Genomic DNA, 14,702 nt, shown 5'->3' with positions numbered 1-14,702 from the left:
GTAATACAACCATAACATAATTTAAAACAACATAGCAGCAACAGAACAGTTAACAAAACTTTCTTTAGTTTTCTGGCATGTTTTCCACCGACCCAGCATTTACAGTCAAAACAGGTGCCACGCCTGTCCCTCACCTTTACTGCCTCTTTTTAATACAGACAAGTCTACATTATAACAAATACACTTGCGGGAAAAATAAAATCCCAAACACTTACCGTTATGATTGCAGTTTTCTGGATATATAAAGTTGAAACGTGCTTATTGTAGAAATGGTGCGTTTAGCAGATGCACTCTATGAAGCCACCAGTCACCGCTGAAACCTGACACCTCCTCACCTGCTCGACCTGTTCCTGCGCCCTGCCCACGACAAGGCTGAAAATGTTGGTGCACATTTTGTCTCAGAAATTAGTTCAAGACTAAAACGTATTTATTAAACCTATTACACCTTAACCCTTTAACCTTCTGCTCAACCATATGGTAGAGCACATTTTGACTCACTATATCTTATTGAAAACATGTTTTACTTACATCTCAACCGTTTGGTAGAGGCCAATATTTCAAAAAATGTGGGGTCTGTTCATAAAAAAACATTGATTTTTGTGATTAGTGCCCCAAGGAAATAAAATATATAAAGAATAATTTTTTTCATTGCTTTTTTTCTTGGTGAGGACGTTAAAGGGTTTTAATATGTCACCTTACTGTAAACACAATGTTTTGTAAAAAACAAAACAATATAAAATAATATATAGTGTTTGTTTTTTTCTCGAACCACCGTGTTAAATATTGTCCTACGCTAAGATAAACTTTAAATACAAATCCTCTGCTGTGGGCATTATTATGACATTATTTAGTAAAGACGACCGTCAACTTCATTACACCCGGAAGTGACGCAAGAGCGCGTTGAAAAAATAAAAGAGCGGTAATTGTTATTGTTAGCTTGTTAGCTAGCAGCCGAACTGGTGAATGGAGATATGACTGAGTAATAACGTCTTATTACATGTGCACGATTAAGTTATTACAAACGTAAAGTGGTATGTACCAATTTCTGCACAATATATTGGTCGCGGGAGACTCTAGCAGTGTGTGAATGGCGGAAATAAACACTTACGTGTTGTAGAAAGGATGCGTTTGTTTGTTTTTTCAATTCGTAGCCAAATTGTTGCTAGCACTATTTCATGCTAACGTTGTGTACGGCTAAATGTTAACTCGCCTCCACATTGTGAACACATTTCCAGGCCGCTACTAACTTATATCTGACTGACACATCCAGTTTCACTGTTTGAGTTTATACATGCATGACCAGAGAGGTATTAAATTGGCTTTGGTTTGCTGGTTGTCTGAGCATAAAGTACGTTAGATGTTAGATGTTATAAAAGATCGCCGGCGATCCACTCCTTCTGTAAATAGATGTGACCATAAGCACAATGTTTATCGAAGTAAATCATTTGTGCAACCACGCAACCGTAAACTAATCAAACATTCTTCACGTTGTCTGAGATGGAGGACGGAAACAGGACGGATGCTGCTTCTACATCCAAGAGCCAAGCGGGCTCTCTCCATCTGCAGAGTAAGGTTTTAAACGCTGGAAATACTTCGCATTTTCTCCATTCAGGTGTTGGATTATAACTTATACTGCGCATATTACTTCTGTTCAGCTCCAAAAAGTGAGGATACCTATGAAATTGCCATCCCATATGAAGAGGGCAACTTTGAGGGGCAGGGATTTTTCCACCAGGGTGATCAGAATTTTGATGGTGAGAGTCACAGTCAGTGGCATAAACCTCACTTTCATCCATACTACTACTATACTATACTACTGTCCTGTCCTGTCCTCCTCAGAGTCACCCCAGTCTGCTGGCCCGTCTCCAGCCAACAACTCATACATGGTTATCACAAACCTGCGGACACAGCTACAGATCTCTCTGGAGAAAAACTCTTGGCTGCAGAAAAGAATTGAGGACTTAGAAGAGGAGAGGGACTTCCTCCGTTGCCAGCTGGACCGCTTCATCTTTTCCACAAAGAGCCATGGACAGGAGCAAAATCAGAGCCAGTACAGTAATGGTGAGCACAGAGGACAGGTGTGAGATGATAACCTGTTCAACACGAATTTGAGTATACTCAAAGGATGGAAAACTAATTCTTACCTCTTGGTATTTTTCTCCCTCTAGGTTATGAGTCTAGACGATTCAACTGGAGGGCAAGAAGGGAGGAGGATCGTTCTGCAGGTAAAAACAAGGATTTATGCACAGTTATAGTTAAATATAGTTGTGCTTCAGTGTAGCCTGTTCATAGATCACATTGCTTTATGTATGTGCATTTAATCTCAGATTGCAGATTCTCAATTATTATGTCTTTTATCTCTTCATAGAGCAACAGAAGACTGACTCACATCAGTTTCCCTCGCGTCCATTTGTCCAACGAAGGCCTGGTCCTCCAACCATGGTTCCCTCTAAAAACCACGTCTCCAGTCCGCTAACCAATCAGCTTGCCACTATTAATGCTTTGTTCAACTCTACACAGTCCCAGGCCCTCTTGCAAGGCCATAGCCACGGCACCCCCAGCTCCACAGCCAGTGGCAGCAGTAGCAGCACCAACAGTGCTACGAGGTCATCCATGAATGAAATGAGTGGACACAGCAACGTAGGTCCAGGTAAGAGAAATGGCACAAATCATGTTTATTGGTCTAATGCTGGGGATGGAATAAGTCTTTCATGTGGTTCTTATCTTGTGTGTTTTGCTGAGGGTTTTTTATGTTCTCATCAGATTCACTTTCACTCTTGGGAGAATCTGATGAGTACTTGGAGCAGGACGGCTACCTGGAGGAGGAGGAAATGATATCAGGTGAAGATGTAATGCCAGATACCATTAACAGCAACAGACACCAATTAAAGAGAAGGCGGGTCTTCCGGGCCCCAAGAGAGCGGCAGAGAGGTAAGGGAAACAGAGGGATCCTGCAGCAACACTCATAATTTCACTTTTGTTTTGTTGTTTGTTTTTGTTGTCACTTAACTGTCCCAAGGCTGCTCAAGATAACTCTCTTGTTCACTCATGTTCTTCAGTGAAAGATGCTGCTGGTGTGTTGTTTCGCTACAAGAAGATCCTGCTAACGTACCAGCGTCTGAAAAATATGTCAAAAGCCTTCCAAATCCACGGTGTGGACCGCAACACGGTGGCTTCCACCACACCCATTGCTGAGCTGCTACTAGTGGCCCCAGAGAAGGTGGCAGAGGTGGGCGAGTTTGATCCATCCAAGGAGAAGCTGCTGGACTATGCCCGGCGCTGCTACACAGCCCTGGATGAGGAGACGCTCAGCCGGGTGCAGGCCCTGAAGAAGAATAACCTGCTGCTGCCCATCTCCTACAGGTTCAGACACTGAGGGGAGAAAGACAGAGGAAGGGGAGGTGTCTGCACAGCAGTGGAGTTGGTGGTGAAGTGAGTAGAGAAGAGGCAGCTGGGTCCTGCTGCAGCAGGTCAGCTCGCCACAGAGGTACAGAGATGTCCAGAGGCGTGAGGAATTACTTTGCTATCTCAGCATCCTGGATATGGCCACGCAAACTGCAGCTGACATCCTTTGCTTTTCAAACAAATAATATTTCTCTTCTCACTCTTACCATGAATATGTTGTACAGGACTGTCGGTTTATTCGCCAAATCCTCACCACCGTTCCAGTAATACTGAGGATGTGGGAGTGCCTGCTGCAGCCCGAAAAGGGAAAAAACATGGTTGTCATTGCTCAGTGCGATTCAGAATTTGTGAATAAGAATGTGTCTTTACTATCAGGATTGTAGAGGGGATTGCTTTTCTTCAGAACTTAAATGAGTGTGTGCATATTAGCTCATTCATGTTTCAGCCCCGGGCTTTGCAGAGACACATCTGGATCAGCTTGAGGCCGGTAGTTCATTCATTCATTATCTAGATTGTTTTATTTCCTGACAGTCTAAATGGGTAATGAATATAACTATTTTTATCACTTTGTTTGCAATTTTGACACAATCTTAAAAACTATGGTAACTATTGTTTCAATCACAGTGTCTAAGTTTTGTGGCACTCCATAGATTTTGTAGAATTGTGAATAAGAAATGTTCATTTACTTTTGTTTATATTGCTCTGTGTGTCTTTGGTGTATTATTTTTAGCCTGGCCAATATATCCTCAACCATTTTCACTTGCCTTAATGCAATCTTTGTGATGTCCTTATGTTGAGGCAACAGTTTTGGGTCACTTTCACTCCCTGAACTGTAACTGAATTACAATCCTGGAGTTGTGTTGCGTTAGCTTTTCCCTTGCGTTTCTCCTGGTTTAAAGGAGGGGAGAACTCTTAAAAACAAGGAAACAGATGCAATCGTGAACTGACTATAGTGAAGACGAGTCCAACATTATGTGGTGAAAATGCATTCTGTACCAGTGATTCACTTCTGGCAACAAGAGCCACATGTTTTTAGTCAGAAATTAAAGACAGACACAAATATGTTGGTGATATTGTATGTGTTTGGCTCATAATAACTTGCAGGTCTTGGGCCCAGTTCTAACAACAACACTGCTGCATTACTCTGATGTTCCACCAAGGGTTGTACCAACCCTTTTTGTAAATTATCTGCACTAAAATACAGTAAACGTCACTTCCTATGCTTCTGGTATTGAGGCTTTTGTAATGCTTTGGGTGCAATAATTCCTTTTGTAAAATGTGGTACAGAGCATTTACTACTAGCTGTTTGTAACATCTTCCATGTGGACATTAATTACACAAACAATTTTACAGCGTGAGTTACAGCATCAGCAAAAGCAGCAAGCTTGTGGACACATAGGATCTATTATTGCCTCTCACTACTAATGCATGTGTTTGATGGTTCGTAGTTTATAGAGGTCTTGTCAAAATTCATTATTTTCAAAGCGGCAGACATGTTGATTATATTGTGTGATCATGTGTGTTTTCACTGGTATAGAGTCACTTATATTTATGCAGATTAGGTTACAGTTAAATACAGTGATTCTTGGTTAGATCCTTTTTCCTGAAAGTGAACAGACATACGTACTCCAATCTTTGGAAGCTAATTATCTGTTTGTTTGGCTTTAAAAGAAAGCAGTGTAATGTGCAGTGCAACTGCTATGCAGATATTGCAAAATTGTACCATCCAACGTGCTGTTTTAAAAACAATCATCTGTCTCATTTTTATGTCTCATATAAGACTGAGAGACGTGTGTATCTCACATTCACTAAATGTAAGACTCAGATTTCATTCGTGCATTTCATTACTTACAAAAATGTAGATTTATTCATCTGTAAAATCCAACATCACACTCACTGAAAGAACTTCTTATAACTTTTGTAGTATGTTTTAGTCTGTCTGTTGGGAAGTAGGTATACACAAAATCATACAAATATTGTACACATAATTTCCCCCCCCCCCCCTCGTTTCTCCATTAGAAACTGGTATCGACATTATGCAGCAGAGGCTCTTTCAGCTAAAAGACAATGTTGGTTTATTTTGAGCACTTTATTTCTTAATTTCAAGTTTCTCCTGTTAAAATAATGTACTCAGAACACTATTTGGAGGAAAACACTGAATATGATCTTTGTAACATAAAGAGTTTGTGAGTATTTTTTGTTAATTTGACAAAAGCAATCGGTGTTAACATTTTTGAATTTCAATAAATCTGAAAGAAAACCATTTGCTTAAGACTCAAGTTCAAAGTAAAGGGTTTGAAAGTGATGGCCTGCAAAATAAAAGTTGATCCCACTTTAGATAACACGTGTTAAACAGAACGAGACACAGATTATGGGGTTAGGGGTAGAAATTTCACTCTTCTCCTCCTGAGCGTGTCCATAATCTGCATCAGTGTCTCCGCTGAAGCGTCTTTTTCACTCAACGGAAACCTGTCATTCATCAACTTCCGGTGTCACGGGGTACCTGGGAGACGGAGCGAAAAAGCGGGCATACCGAAATCTGTATTGTTTTCGCTTGGCGTTAAACATTTAAAAGCGTGTGTATTTGACTTATAAAGTTGAATAACTGCGCTTCGTGCGCCAGCGACCCCCCGGGATTTGCATTTTGCCTTGCAAAGACTCCCATTCATTCGGCTTTCGTGCTAGCTTGCTAACTCGCTAACGAGTAGCAGGCCCATTCTTCTGGACTTTGCTACAAGCTAGTTAGCTAACATTAGCAGGCTAACCCACGTTGTCTTTCTCAATGATTTTGTCTGTTACGTTGTAAATAAATACCACACCGCTAATGTGTGTGCTGGGTAACATTTTGTAGTTCTCTTGTGAAGTGGGCAGTTTGGTGAAGCCAATTTGCTTGAGCTACATCCGCGAGGTACTTGATTTTTTTTGAAAAAAGTGTTGTGTTCACTTTGTTGCTAGCTTAAGCTAGCCACCGCCAACTGAACAACGCAGTCGCCGAAAGCGTAGTAGCTTTCAACTCACAGAGATGTCGGACTTCGACGAATTTGAGAGACAGCTTTCTGAAAACAAACAAGGTAAGTGAACCAGTTGGATATCAGCAATTGAAAATGTTATAGGCACTTTTGATTGGAACTGCCGCCATTATTCTGGCCAACCATGGATGGGTCTATTTGCTGGAACAGTCTAAGCTAAATTGTTAGCCTATAGCCTTGAACCATTTGAGCTGCGATGTGGTTTTACTATTGCTCATCAGACAGTTCTGTCGATATGATCATGGCAAACGTCAAACAGTGTTATGCTTCTGTGCTATCCACGTCTCTAATCGGCTTATCAAAATTAAGCTAACTTGCATGGTTTCCTTTAAGCAGGGGCAGTCTATATCACGGCGGTAGCCCTGACTGTGCCAGCTGACTGATTGACTGGGACAGTTAGCACTCTCTCTGCAGCTGTTGTTACGTCCAGTGAACATTTTACAGTGCTATTTACCAATTAACTACCTTTCTGACACTCAGAAAGGTATTTAACCGCAACATAGCCATTACCATTATCCCACATTAAGCTCTCTTAAGCCCAGATCTCCATTTACACTTATACTATACCAATATAAGTAGTGGGCAATGTAAATTTATGAGCTGGCCAAATTAGTCATTGTTACACCAAAAATGCAAAATACATTCTTCTTCTTTGTCTAGTTTTCTATTTTATATAGAATGGATGTATTACATTGATGAGTATTAAGTAACCACTGCTATAAAAGATGTGGTTGTTTAACACAGATTAAAACTTTCCTTATTGGCTGTCAAATTTCCATCTAATTTCTTAAACCAATTTTTGAGATATAGGCTATGAATGTATTTCCCTGACAAGTATTGGTATATATGAATTGACATGTTTCCATAGTTCCACCTGGTAGCTGTGTGTTCATATTCATTTACCAGTCTGTAAGTTAAAGCACTGTATTCCTGCAGCTGAAAGGGACAAAGAGAACCGCCACCACCGCCGGTCCTCCTCCCGCAGCCGCAGCAGAGAGAGGAAAAGGAGGAGCAGAGACAGGGATAGACGCAGCAGGGACCGCCGTGGGGACAGTAAGGACCGCAGACACAGACGCAGGTTAGTACCTTATTATACAGCTTCACCTGGATCAATAAGCTGTGTCATATCATCACATATCCCTCCATACTGGGTTTACATTTTATGTAATTACCACAGGGTAAAAATGAAGCATCTCAGCCTAACACACCCCACCACTAAGGATGGTTTTGACCATGTTAATATAAAGAAGCTATTTATCTGGTTTTGAGGTTTTACAGTGAATTCAGAATATGCCTCAGACCAAATGTGGGACAGACGGATGTGCACAAGCCTGCACGCTTTTTTGAATGTGTGCACATACATGCATATTTGCCTCACTAGTATGTCTACTCTACACCCTCAGCGTGTTCTTCAAAGCTAATCTAGCTACTTAGTCACCCACTGTATTGTATTGTAGGGGGCTGCAAGTTCCAAACTCAAGCAAATGCACACTTTGAAATCCATTGACATTGATTAAAAAAAAAAACAAGCAAAAACAAACTCAAGCTCTATCCTTCCAAGCCTGCCATTCTGGTCAACAGTGCAAATTTACAAAGCTTGACAAATGTCTGCAGGACAAAGATCAAAGGGATTTATTAAGGCTTTAGATGAGCTACTTTGATTCTGTAAATTAAGTCACTGAGCAGTGACTGCATTCTAGCTTATGAAATATTATTGTAATAGATGAGGGTATTTTTCACTAACAAATTGATTTTCATATAGTCTATTTTGGATGATGTTATTTTTATGTTCTCTATCCCCTAAGCCCTCTGTCACAGGTACTGACGACATTGTAGTAATTGTGCCTCAAGCTTTTGGGACAAACTTTTGAATACACAAAGCAGCGGCTGCTGCAGCCTCTTTTCTATTCTTGATGATTTAACACAAAATATCAAGAGTATGTGTTAAATGGTTTTACAAAGAATTTCAGATCCAACCTAGAGTTAAAAATCACACAGACTGATATTTATAAAACTCGTGCAACAAGAATTGCTTTGTCATTTTAGATTCCTCTCATATTCACTCTGGTGTCGGATGGTATCAGATGTCTTTTACACATTCAGCCATGACATCTCGTGATGAGCCTAAGCTGCATTGTTTGATAGAATCTCTTTAGGCCTGTGGCCGTGGAAACATTTTCATACAGGTTCATGTTCATTACTGAGCACTGCCAGCACCGTTGATAACTACCCACAAAGGTGACAAGCCTGTCTGTCACTAGGGAAATGTCTTTGCTTTTGGACACATAGCACGTGTATGTCTTTTTGGACATAATTAAAAGTGTTGGGGGATGATATATTTAGAAAAATAGTCTTTTCAGTAAATCCGGTATTGATAGTCAAAGCTACAGATTACATTTGTTTAGGGCAGAGTTTTAACACTGGACACACAGAATACATTATCTCTGACACTGACATTTGTAAAGTTTGTTTCCTGTGAATGTGAACTCAGGCCTGACTATTGCTCTTTGTGTCTCAGTGTTAATCTAAAACAAGTCACTGATGGTCCCTCGGTGTCACCACTTGGTCAGAACATGTAAAATTCGATCCCTTCCCATCCCTGATCCCTTTGCAGCTGCGGTGTGTTTTTGAGGATGTCCTTTCTGCTTGTGATGCATCAGTTGTTCACAAATGGCATTGCATGTCAGCTGTGAGGCTCACTAAATGCACTGGTTTGTCACCTGAACTTGAAAGGATTTGCGCTTTTAGAAATACAGATTGCCAAGACTCCCGGTAGCTTTTTGTACTTGGTGAGGGTTGTAGAATTTCAGATTCAGAGTTTTTTTTGTGGTGGAAATGTTGGTGAATGTCATGGTTGATTTGAGAGAAATGTGAAACCCTTCCAATGTCATTTCAGCTCACCAACCAGCTACCCCCAGGACAATGCTGGAAGGTAATACAGCAAACTAACACAAAGCCGGTTTGTGCATTATTGCAACAACTGCAATTTAATGAACTGCCTCTGATTCTATGTACTATTGACTCCTGTAAATATCTGCCTGGATGGGGTTTTCTGTCCCTTCTGTTCCCTTTACCTTCCTGTTTAAAAGTTTACAAAGTTTTGATTGATGCATTCCCCTCAAGTTACTATTTATTTTATTTTTTTTTAGCATATGTTTGAGGGCATGATGCATCGTCGGCTCTAGTAGTTTACTGCTGAGCTAATAAGAGATATCTGTTACATGTCAGTTGTTCTGCCTTCATGTCACCGGTCTTGTGTTCTTCAAACAGCCGTTCTCCACACCGTGAGAAGAAGAAGAAGGTGAAGAAGTACTGGGATGTCCCTCCACCTGGTTTCGAACACATCACTCCCATGCAGTACAAAGCCATGCAAGGTAACCACAGTCATCTTCTTTGATTTGTTTTTAATGGGCTTCCTAGTTTCAGAGTGCACATTAGGCTACAGTATGGTTAGAGTAAAAAACAACTCTATAATTAGCTTGTTAAGTCTTTCTTGTCTTTGGCTTTGCTCTCCAGCTGCAGGCCAGATCCCAGCCACAGCCCTTCTGCCGACCATGACTCCAGATGGCCTGGCTGTTACTCCCACTCCCGTACCTGTAGTGGGCAGCCAGATGACCCGTCAGGCCCGCCGGCTTTATGTGGGCAACATCCCATTTGGTATCACAGAGGTGAGGAACAGAACAACATTTGACTTTTGAGTCTAAAGTTGTAAACCTGTTACATTACTTAATGTGGCTATTTCGCCCTTGTGGTTTTAATAATTTCCCCATTAATTAAAGTAACCTGGTTTGTTTATTCCCTCCCTCTCTACTGTGTAGGAGTCTATGATGGACTTCTTCAATGCCCAGATGCGTTTGGGTGGTCTTACTCAGGCCCCTGGCAACCCTGTCCTTGCAGTACAGATCAACCAGGATAAGAATTTTGCCTTCCTTGAGGTGAGTATGTTTTAGCCTGTCTATGGGGGAAGTGTACATGTGTAAACTTTTCTTTTAGGGACTTTACAAGGTTAGGAATATACTTGAACTCGAATGCACTCCTTGAAAAATGCTTGATTTTCCACATAGTCTTGTTTCATCTATACAATTCAACCAAACCAAAAGTCTTTTTAATATTTGAAATGAAACAACCCCATTGTTGTATGTTTGTTGTCTCCTGTATATAAACAATATGATAAAGTGCCCAGGAGTCTGGAAGTTTTTGGTTTAGTTACCCTGAAAATGCATGAGAAGGTGCTTTAAGTTTAGTCTTAAAAAGCTGTACAAACTCTGGTCTTTAAACCACCAGAAACTGGGCAGCTACAAAGGCTCTTTCTCCTAAAATGTCACATGAATGTATCATTTGTTCATGAACGTATCATTTGTTCACCAAAGTGTATCTCTTACCCGTGTTTCATGTGTAATTTTGGTTCTGTGTAGTTCCGTTCAGTGGATGAAACGACACAGGCTATGGCCTTTGATGGCATCATCTTTCAAGGCCAGAGTCTGAAGATTCGTCGTCCCCACGATTACCAGCCCCTGCCCGGCATGAGCGAGAATCCCAGTGTCTATGTGCCTGGTACACAGACAATTAATGGTTTTTAACTCTAAGTACTTGTGGCATAATTCAGAAGTCATCAATAATTAATTCTCCACAGGAGCTTGCTCTCTGTGGTTCTCCATTTATGCTTCTTATCATTATCTGTGTGTCTCTTGTAGGTGTGGTGTCCACAGTGGTTCCTGACTCGGCTCACAAGCTCTTTATTGGCGGTTTGCCCAACTACCTAAATGATGACCAGGTCAGTATTTCTGCATGAAACAGCTTTGCCTCTATTGAGCTGCAGCAGATGTACTGCACAATATTTAAATTCTAGCCAGATGCTAACTGTAATAAATACCCTAACTGAAGTAATTAGTATTAGCAGATTAATTTTTCGACAATATTGTACTTGTGGGTCCAATATTATCATTGGGCAGATTACTTTGCACGTTGAATCACGTCCTGCTAAAGTTGTATGCTCACTTCAGATATTAGGGATTTTTGAGATTTTCACCATTAGTGAAACATGGAAAAAAGTGACAGCTAAAGCAATGAAGGAGAAATAATAACAGAAGAATAATGATATACTTCCACTGATTATAGCCCAGTCATTAATGGCAATACTAAACTCCGAGCTATGTGTCATGGGAATGTCCTTTGGAAAGCACTGAACAAGTCGGTGACCCTTTTTGTCTTAATGTTTCTCAGGTGAAGGAGCTGCTGACGTCATTTGGCCCTCTGAAGGCCTTCAACCTGGTGAAGGACAGTGCCACAGGCTTATCTAAAGGATATGCCTTTTGTGAATATGTTGATGTCAACCTTAATGACCAGGTAACCAATGAAACAGAAAACATTTTTACAGGACACCATCCAAATGCTACATTGTCATTTTAAACTTCCACGATTGTGTTGGTTTTTGAGAGTATAACTTAAAACCTTGATGTCATTACAGGCTATTGCTGGGCTGAATGGCATGCAGCTGGGAGACAAGAAACTCCTGGTGCAGAGAGCCAGCGTGGGATCCAAGAACGCCACCCTGGTGAGTGTCCAAAGGCCAGACAGATGATAGCAGGGTGGTGGGAGGTGGGATGCTCTTTTAGAGTTGCTGAAATAGATAAAGACACTTCTACTATAGCAATGTATTTGCTACAATCTCAGGCACACTGCTAACAAGTGCACTTGTAAAATGTTTGCGAAGTATTTCAAGAAAATATTCAACATATGCATCAGCTATTGGCTACTCTGAAACTCGATGGCATAAGTAGCTCATTCATGATAAAGAAGGCGTAGAACAGTATTACAGAAAGAACCTGGAAAATGGAGTGCAACATATACAGCAGCACTTTCAAAGACAAACAAAAACATGCCCTTAGTGTTAGTGGTAAATAGAACCAAACCTATTCAGAGGTAAGTGAAAAAATGTTGTGGAAATGTAAAACATACCATGTCGGTTATGTTCTGACCTCTCTGTCTGCCCTTCCAGACAAGTATAAACCAGACCCCGGTGACGCTGCAGGTGCCAGGCCTGAACAGCACAGTGACTCAGATGGGTGGCCTGCCCACTGAGGTGCTGTGTCTGATGAACATGGTGGCCCCAGAGGAGCTGCTGGATGATGAAGAATATGAGGAGATTGTGGAGGACGTCAGGGACGAGTGCAGCAAGTACGGTCAAGTTAAGAGCATTGAGATACCTCGACCTGTGGACGGCCTGGAGGTGCCTGGGACTGGCAAGGTAGGAACTGTCATGTGATTCAGCCATTCAGAATTTGGTTTGGATGCTTTTGAGTTGGATATCATGACAAGTTGTGTTATGATGTGCCCTCAGTCATCATTGTAATGGTTATTTTTCCACTCTCCTGTAGATCTTTGTGGAGTTCATGTCAGTCTTTGACTCCCAGAAGGCCATGCAGGGGCTGACAGGAAGGAAGTTTGCCAACAGGGTGGTGGTGACCAAATACTGCGATCCAGACGCTTACCACCGCCGGGACTTCTGGTAGAGGAGGCATGAAGAGAAGTGTGGGTGGGTGGGTGGGATTAGGGAGGGAGGGAGGGTGGGAGGGAACATATACTGTCCATTTCCAAGTCAGCCCCCTGATTGATTTGGTAAAGCAAAATTTCAGGTAGATCTGGGAGTATTATTCATTCGACAAATGGCTTTGGTGAAACCCAGTCGACCATTTGAGGTCTGTGTGAAATGTCCAGCAGTTAAAACATATTTGCGTAAAGGAGAAGAATGGGGAGGGTTTATATTCAGTCCATGGCGGAGGGGGCCAGGTTAGGGTGGCTAGGGTTTAGCTGGGTGGGTGAGAGGGTGGGAATCAAAGATTTTTGCGAAATGTGTGTAACGATAGGTCCAGGATGGGGTCAACAATTTTTATACTTTGAGGCAGGGATGTCATTTTGGGTGGGAGGGGGGTGCCACACTTTAAGGTTTGTATTTAAATGGAGGTAGCCTGTTTTAAGTACATTAGGAAGGAGTTGCAGTAGGGAACTAACTGGACTATTCTGATTGAGAAGAGGGATGGAAAAAAAAAACAGGAGTGTTTATTTGTGAAAGGGAGATGTGGGGGAGATGGAGAAGAAGATGAGGGCATTTTTGTTTGACCATCTTATGTAGATATACAGTAGCTGTAACATCCACTTCAGTTTATGCCCCCATCACTAGAGAGGCAAGAGGAGAGAACTATTTTTTTTTTTTCTGTGTGGATTCACTCATTTCTTCATGTCCCCCATTTTCATCTGACTACTGCCCCCCTCAGGACGATTGTTAGAGAATCTGTTGTCTAATTGGACTCTATCTTGAATGTTAACTGTATTTGTTCCAATACTGTGTGTAGCTTCACTGATTTGAGCTGTAATATCACCTTGTAGAGTAACATTAACTGCAGAAAAGAACATTTTCAGTTAAGCCAGTTTGATTTTCTCTGCCTTTTTTTTCTTTTCTTTTTCTTTCTGTAACTTTTTTCACGTCCATCTTTTGTGCACAGCTTTTAACAGGTGAGATTGTTTTGTCTCAGCAGTTTAGTCCGGGCTTAATTCAAGAGGAAATGAAAAAAGGAAGGTGGAGAGGCGATCAGATTGGTATTTAATATGGGATTTATCTCTTCCTTACCAAAAAGCCTTAATGTTATTATTACATGTCAATTTACTAAGCAAAGAAATTCGGCTTGCCCCTCTATCAATGATGTCTGTATATTCAACGATGTCACTATCTTGTACTTCAGCTTTTCATTTTTCCTTGTTTCCCAGCAGATTTGGGATGTAAGATGTGTTGGACCCGTTTTGTCTTTTTTTTTTTTTGTTTGGTTTTTTTCTGCTACGTCTCACCTCCTTGACAAGACCAAATAAACACGTGACTAATACCCACGACTGATGTTGTACTGCAGAGTGAAACCAAAACCACACAACTTCTCTCTGTCCAGCATGATTTGTTAAAAAAAAAAAAAAGGAAGTAGATGAAGTAGTAGTTCACGGCTCATACACACGGAAGTTTCAAAACTAAACCTAATGCAACAATAGCTTGTTTAAAAAGCCTGCACACAAAGAATCAAACACCTTTTCTAAATTTCAACAAACGGAAGCATTTCACATTTTAGTGTCCAGCTTTCATGATTTATGTTACTCTTTACCTGTCGGGGGATTTTCACTAAATCCAGGAGGTATTTGTTGGGATGTTAGAAAACTGTCCTTATGTACTTTAACAGAATCTGCTTCTCTCTCGTCTCCCTCATCCTCTGCCCTTGATTCTCTGAG

At 41.1% G+C, this 14,702-nt stretch overlaps 2 protein-coding genes across 5 annotated transcripts; both read left to right on the top strand.

The window, feature by feature from the left end:
* The first annotated feature begins 945 nt into the window (after positions 1-945).
* On the top strand, positions 946-5,649 carry LOC139205794 (coiled-coil domain-containing protein 106-like). 3 transcript variants are annotated; one of them, XM_070836115.1, is made up of 8 exons: positions 946-1,031; positions 1,498-1,567; positions 1,656-1,754; positions 1,840-2,061; positions 2,169-2,225; positions 2,369-2,650; positions 2,764-2,931; positions 3,060-5,649. In XM_070836115.1, the coding sequence occupies exons 2-8, from the start codon at positions 1,498-1,500 to the stop codon at positions 3,374-3,376; spliced, it is 1,215 nt and encodes a 404-aa protein (XP_070692216.1). In that variant the 5' UTR covers positions 946-1,031; the 3' UTR covers positions 3,377-5,649. The 3 variants fall into 3 exon arrangements, with proteins under 3 accessions (XP_070692216.1, XP_070692214.1, XP_070692217.1); XM_070836113.1 differs by having other exon boundaries at positions 1,656-2,061; XM_070836116.1 differs by lacking the exons at positions 1,498-1,567; positions 1,656-1,754 and having other exon boundaries at positions 960-1,031.
* A 253-nt stretch (positions 5,650-5,902) lies between these two features.
* On the top strand, positions 5,903-12,970 carry u2af2a (U2 small nuclear RNA auxiliary factor 2a). 2 transcript variants are annotated; one of them, XM_070835841.1, is made up of 12 exons: positions 5,903-6,476; positions 7,371-7,512; positions 9,331-9,366; positions 9,705-9,808; positions 9,951-10,102; positions 10,253-10,369; positions 10,850-10,988; positions 11,129-11,208; positions 11,658-11,780; positions 11,902-11,988; positions 12,433-12,681; positions 12,812-12,970. In XM_070835841.1, exons 1-12 carry the CDS (start codon positions 6,428-6,430, stop codon positions 12,944-12,946), a joined length of 1,413 nt encoding a protein of 470 aa, XP_070691942.1. In that variant the 5' UTR covers positions 5,903-6,427; the 3' UTR covers positions 12,947-12,970. The 2 variants fall into 2 exon arrangements, with proteins under 2 accessions (XP_070691942.1, XP_070691941.1); XM_070835840.1 differs by having other exon boundaries at positions 10,850-11,006.
* The last annotated feature ends 1,732 nt before the right edge of the window (positions 12,971-14,702 follow it).

Source organism: Pempheris klunzingeri, chromosome 8 (genome assembly GCF_042242105.1).
Source record: "Pempheris klunzingeri isolate RE-2024b chromosome 8, fPemKlu1.hap1, whole genome shotgun sequence".
Lineage (NCBI taxonomy): Eukaryota > Metazoa > Chordata > Actinopteri > Acropomatiformes > Pempheridae > Pempheris > Pempheris klunzingeri.
The sequence above is the reverse complement of the archived record's forward strand: the minus strand, read 5'-3'. Positions and strand labels throughout refer to the sequence as shown.

Bases quoted from the DNA above. Each gene is read 5' to 3' on its own strand.
- u2af2a (XM_070835840.1), top strand. From the start codon at position 6,428: ATGTCGGACTTCGACGAATTTGAGAGACAGCTTTCTGAAAACAAACAA. The intron at 11,007-11,128 runs GTTTTTAACTCT...TGTCTCTTGTAG, and splicing joins TGGTACACAGACAATTAATG to GTGTGGTGTCCACAGTGGTT. The intron at 11,209-11,657 runs GTCAGTATTTCT...AATGTTTCTCAG, and splicing joins ACTACCTAAATGATGACCAG to GTGAAGGAGCTGCTGACGTC.
- LOC139205794 (XM_070836113.1), top strand. From the start codon at position 1,520: ATGCTGCTTCTACATCCAAGAGCCAAGCGGGCTCTCTCCATCTGCAGA. The intron at 2,062-2,168 runs GTGAGCACAGAG...TTCTCCCTCTAG, and splicing joins TCAGAGCCAGTACAGTAATG to GTTATGAGTCTAGACGATTC. The intron at 2,651-2,763 runs GTAAGAGAAATG...TGTTCTCATCAG, and splicing joins ACACAGCAACGTAGGTCCAG to ATTCACTTTCACTCTTGGGA.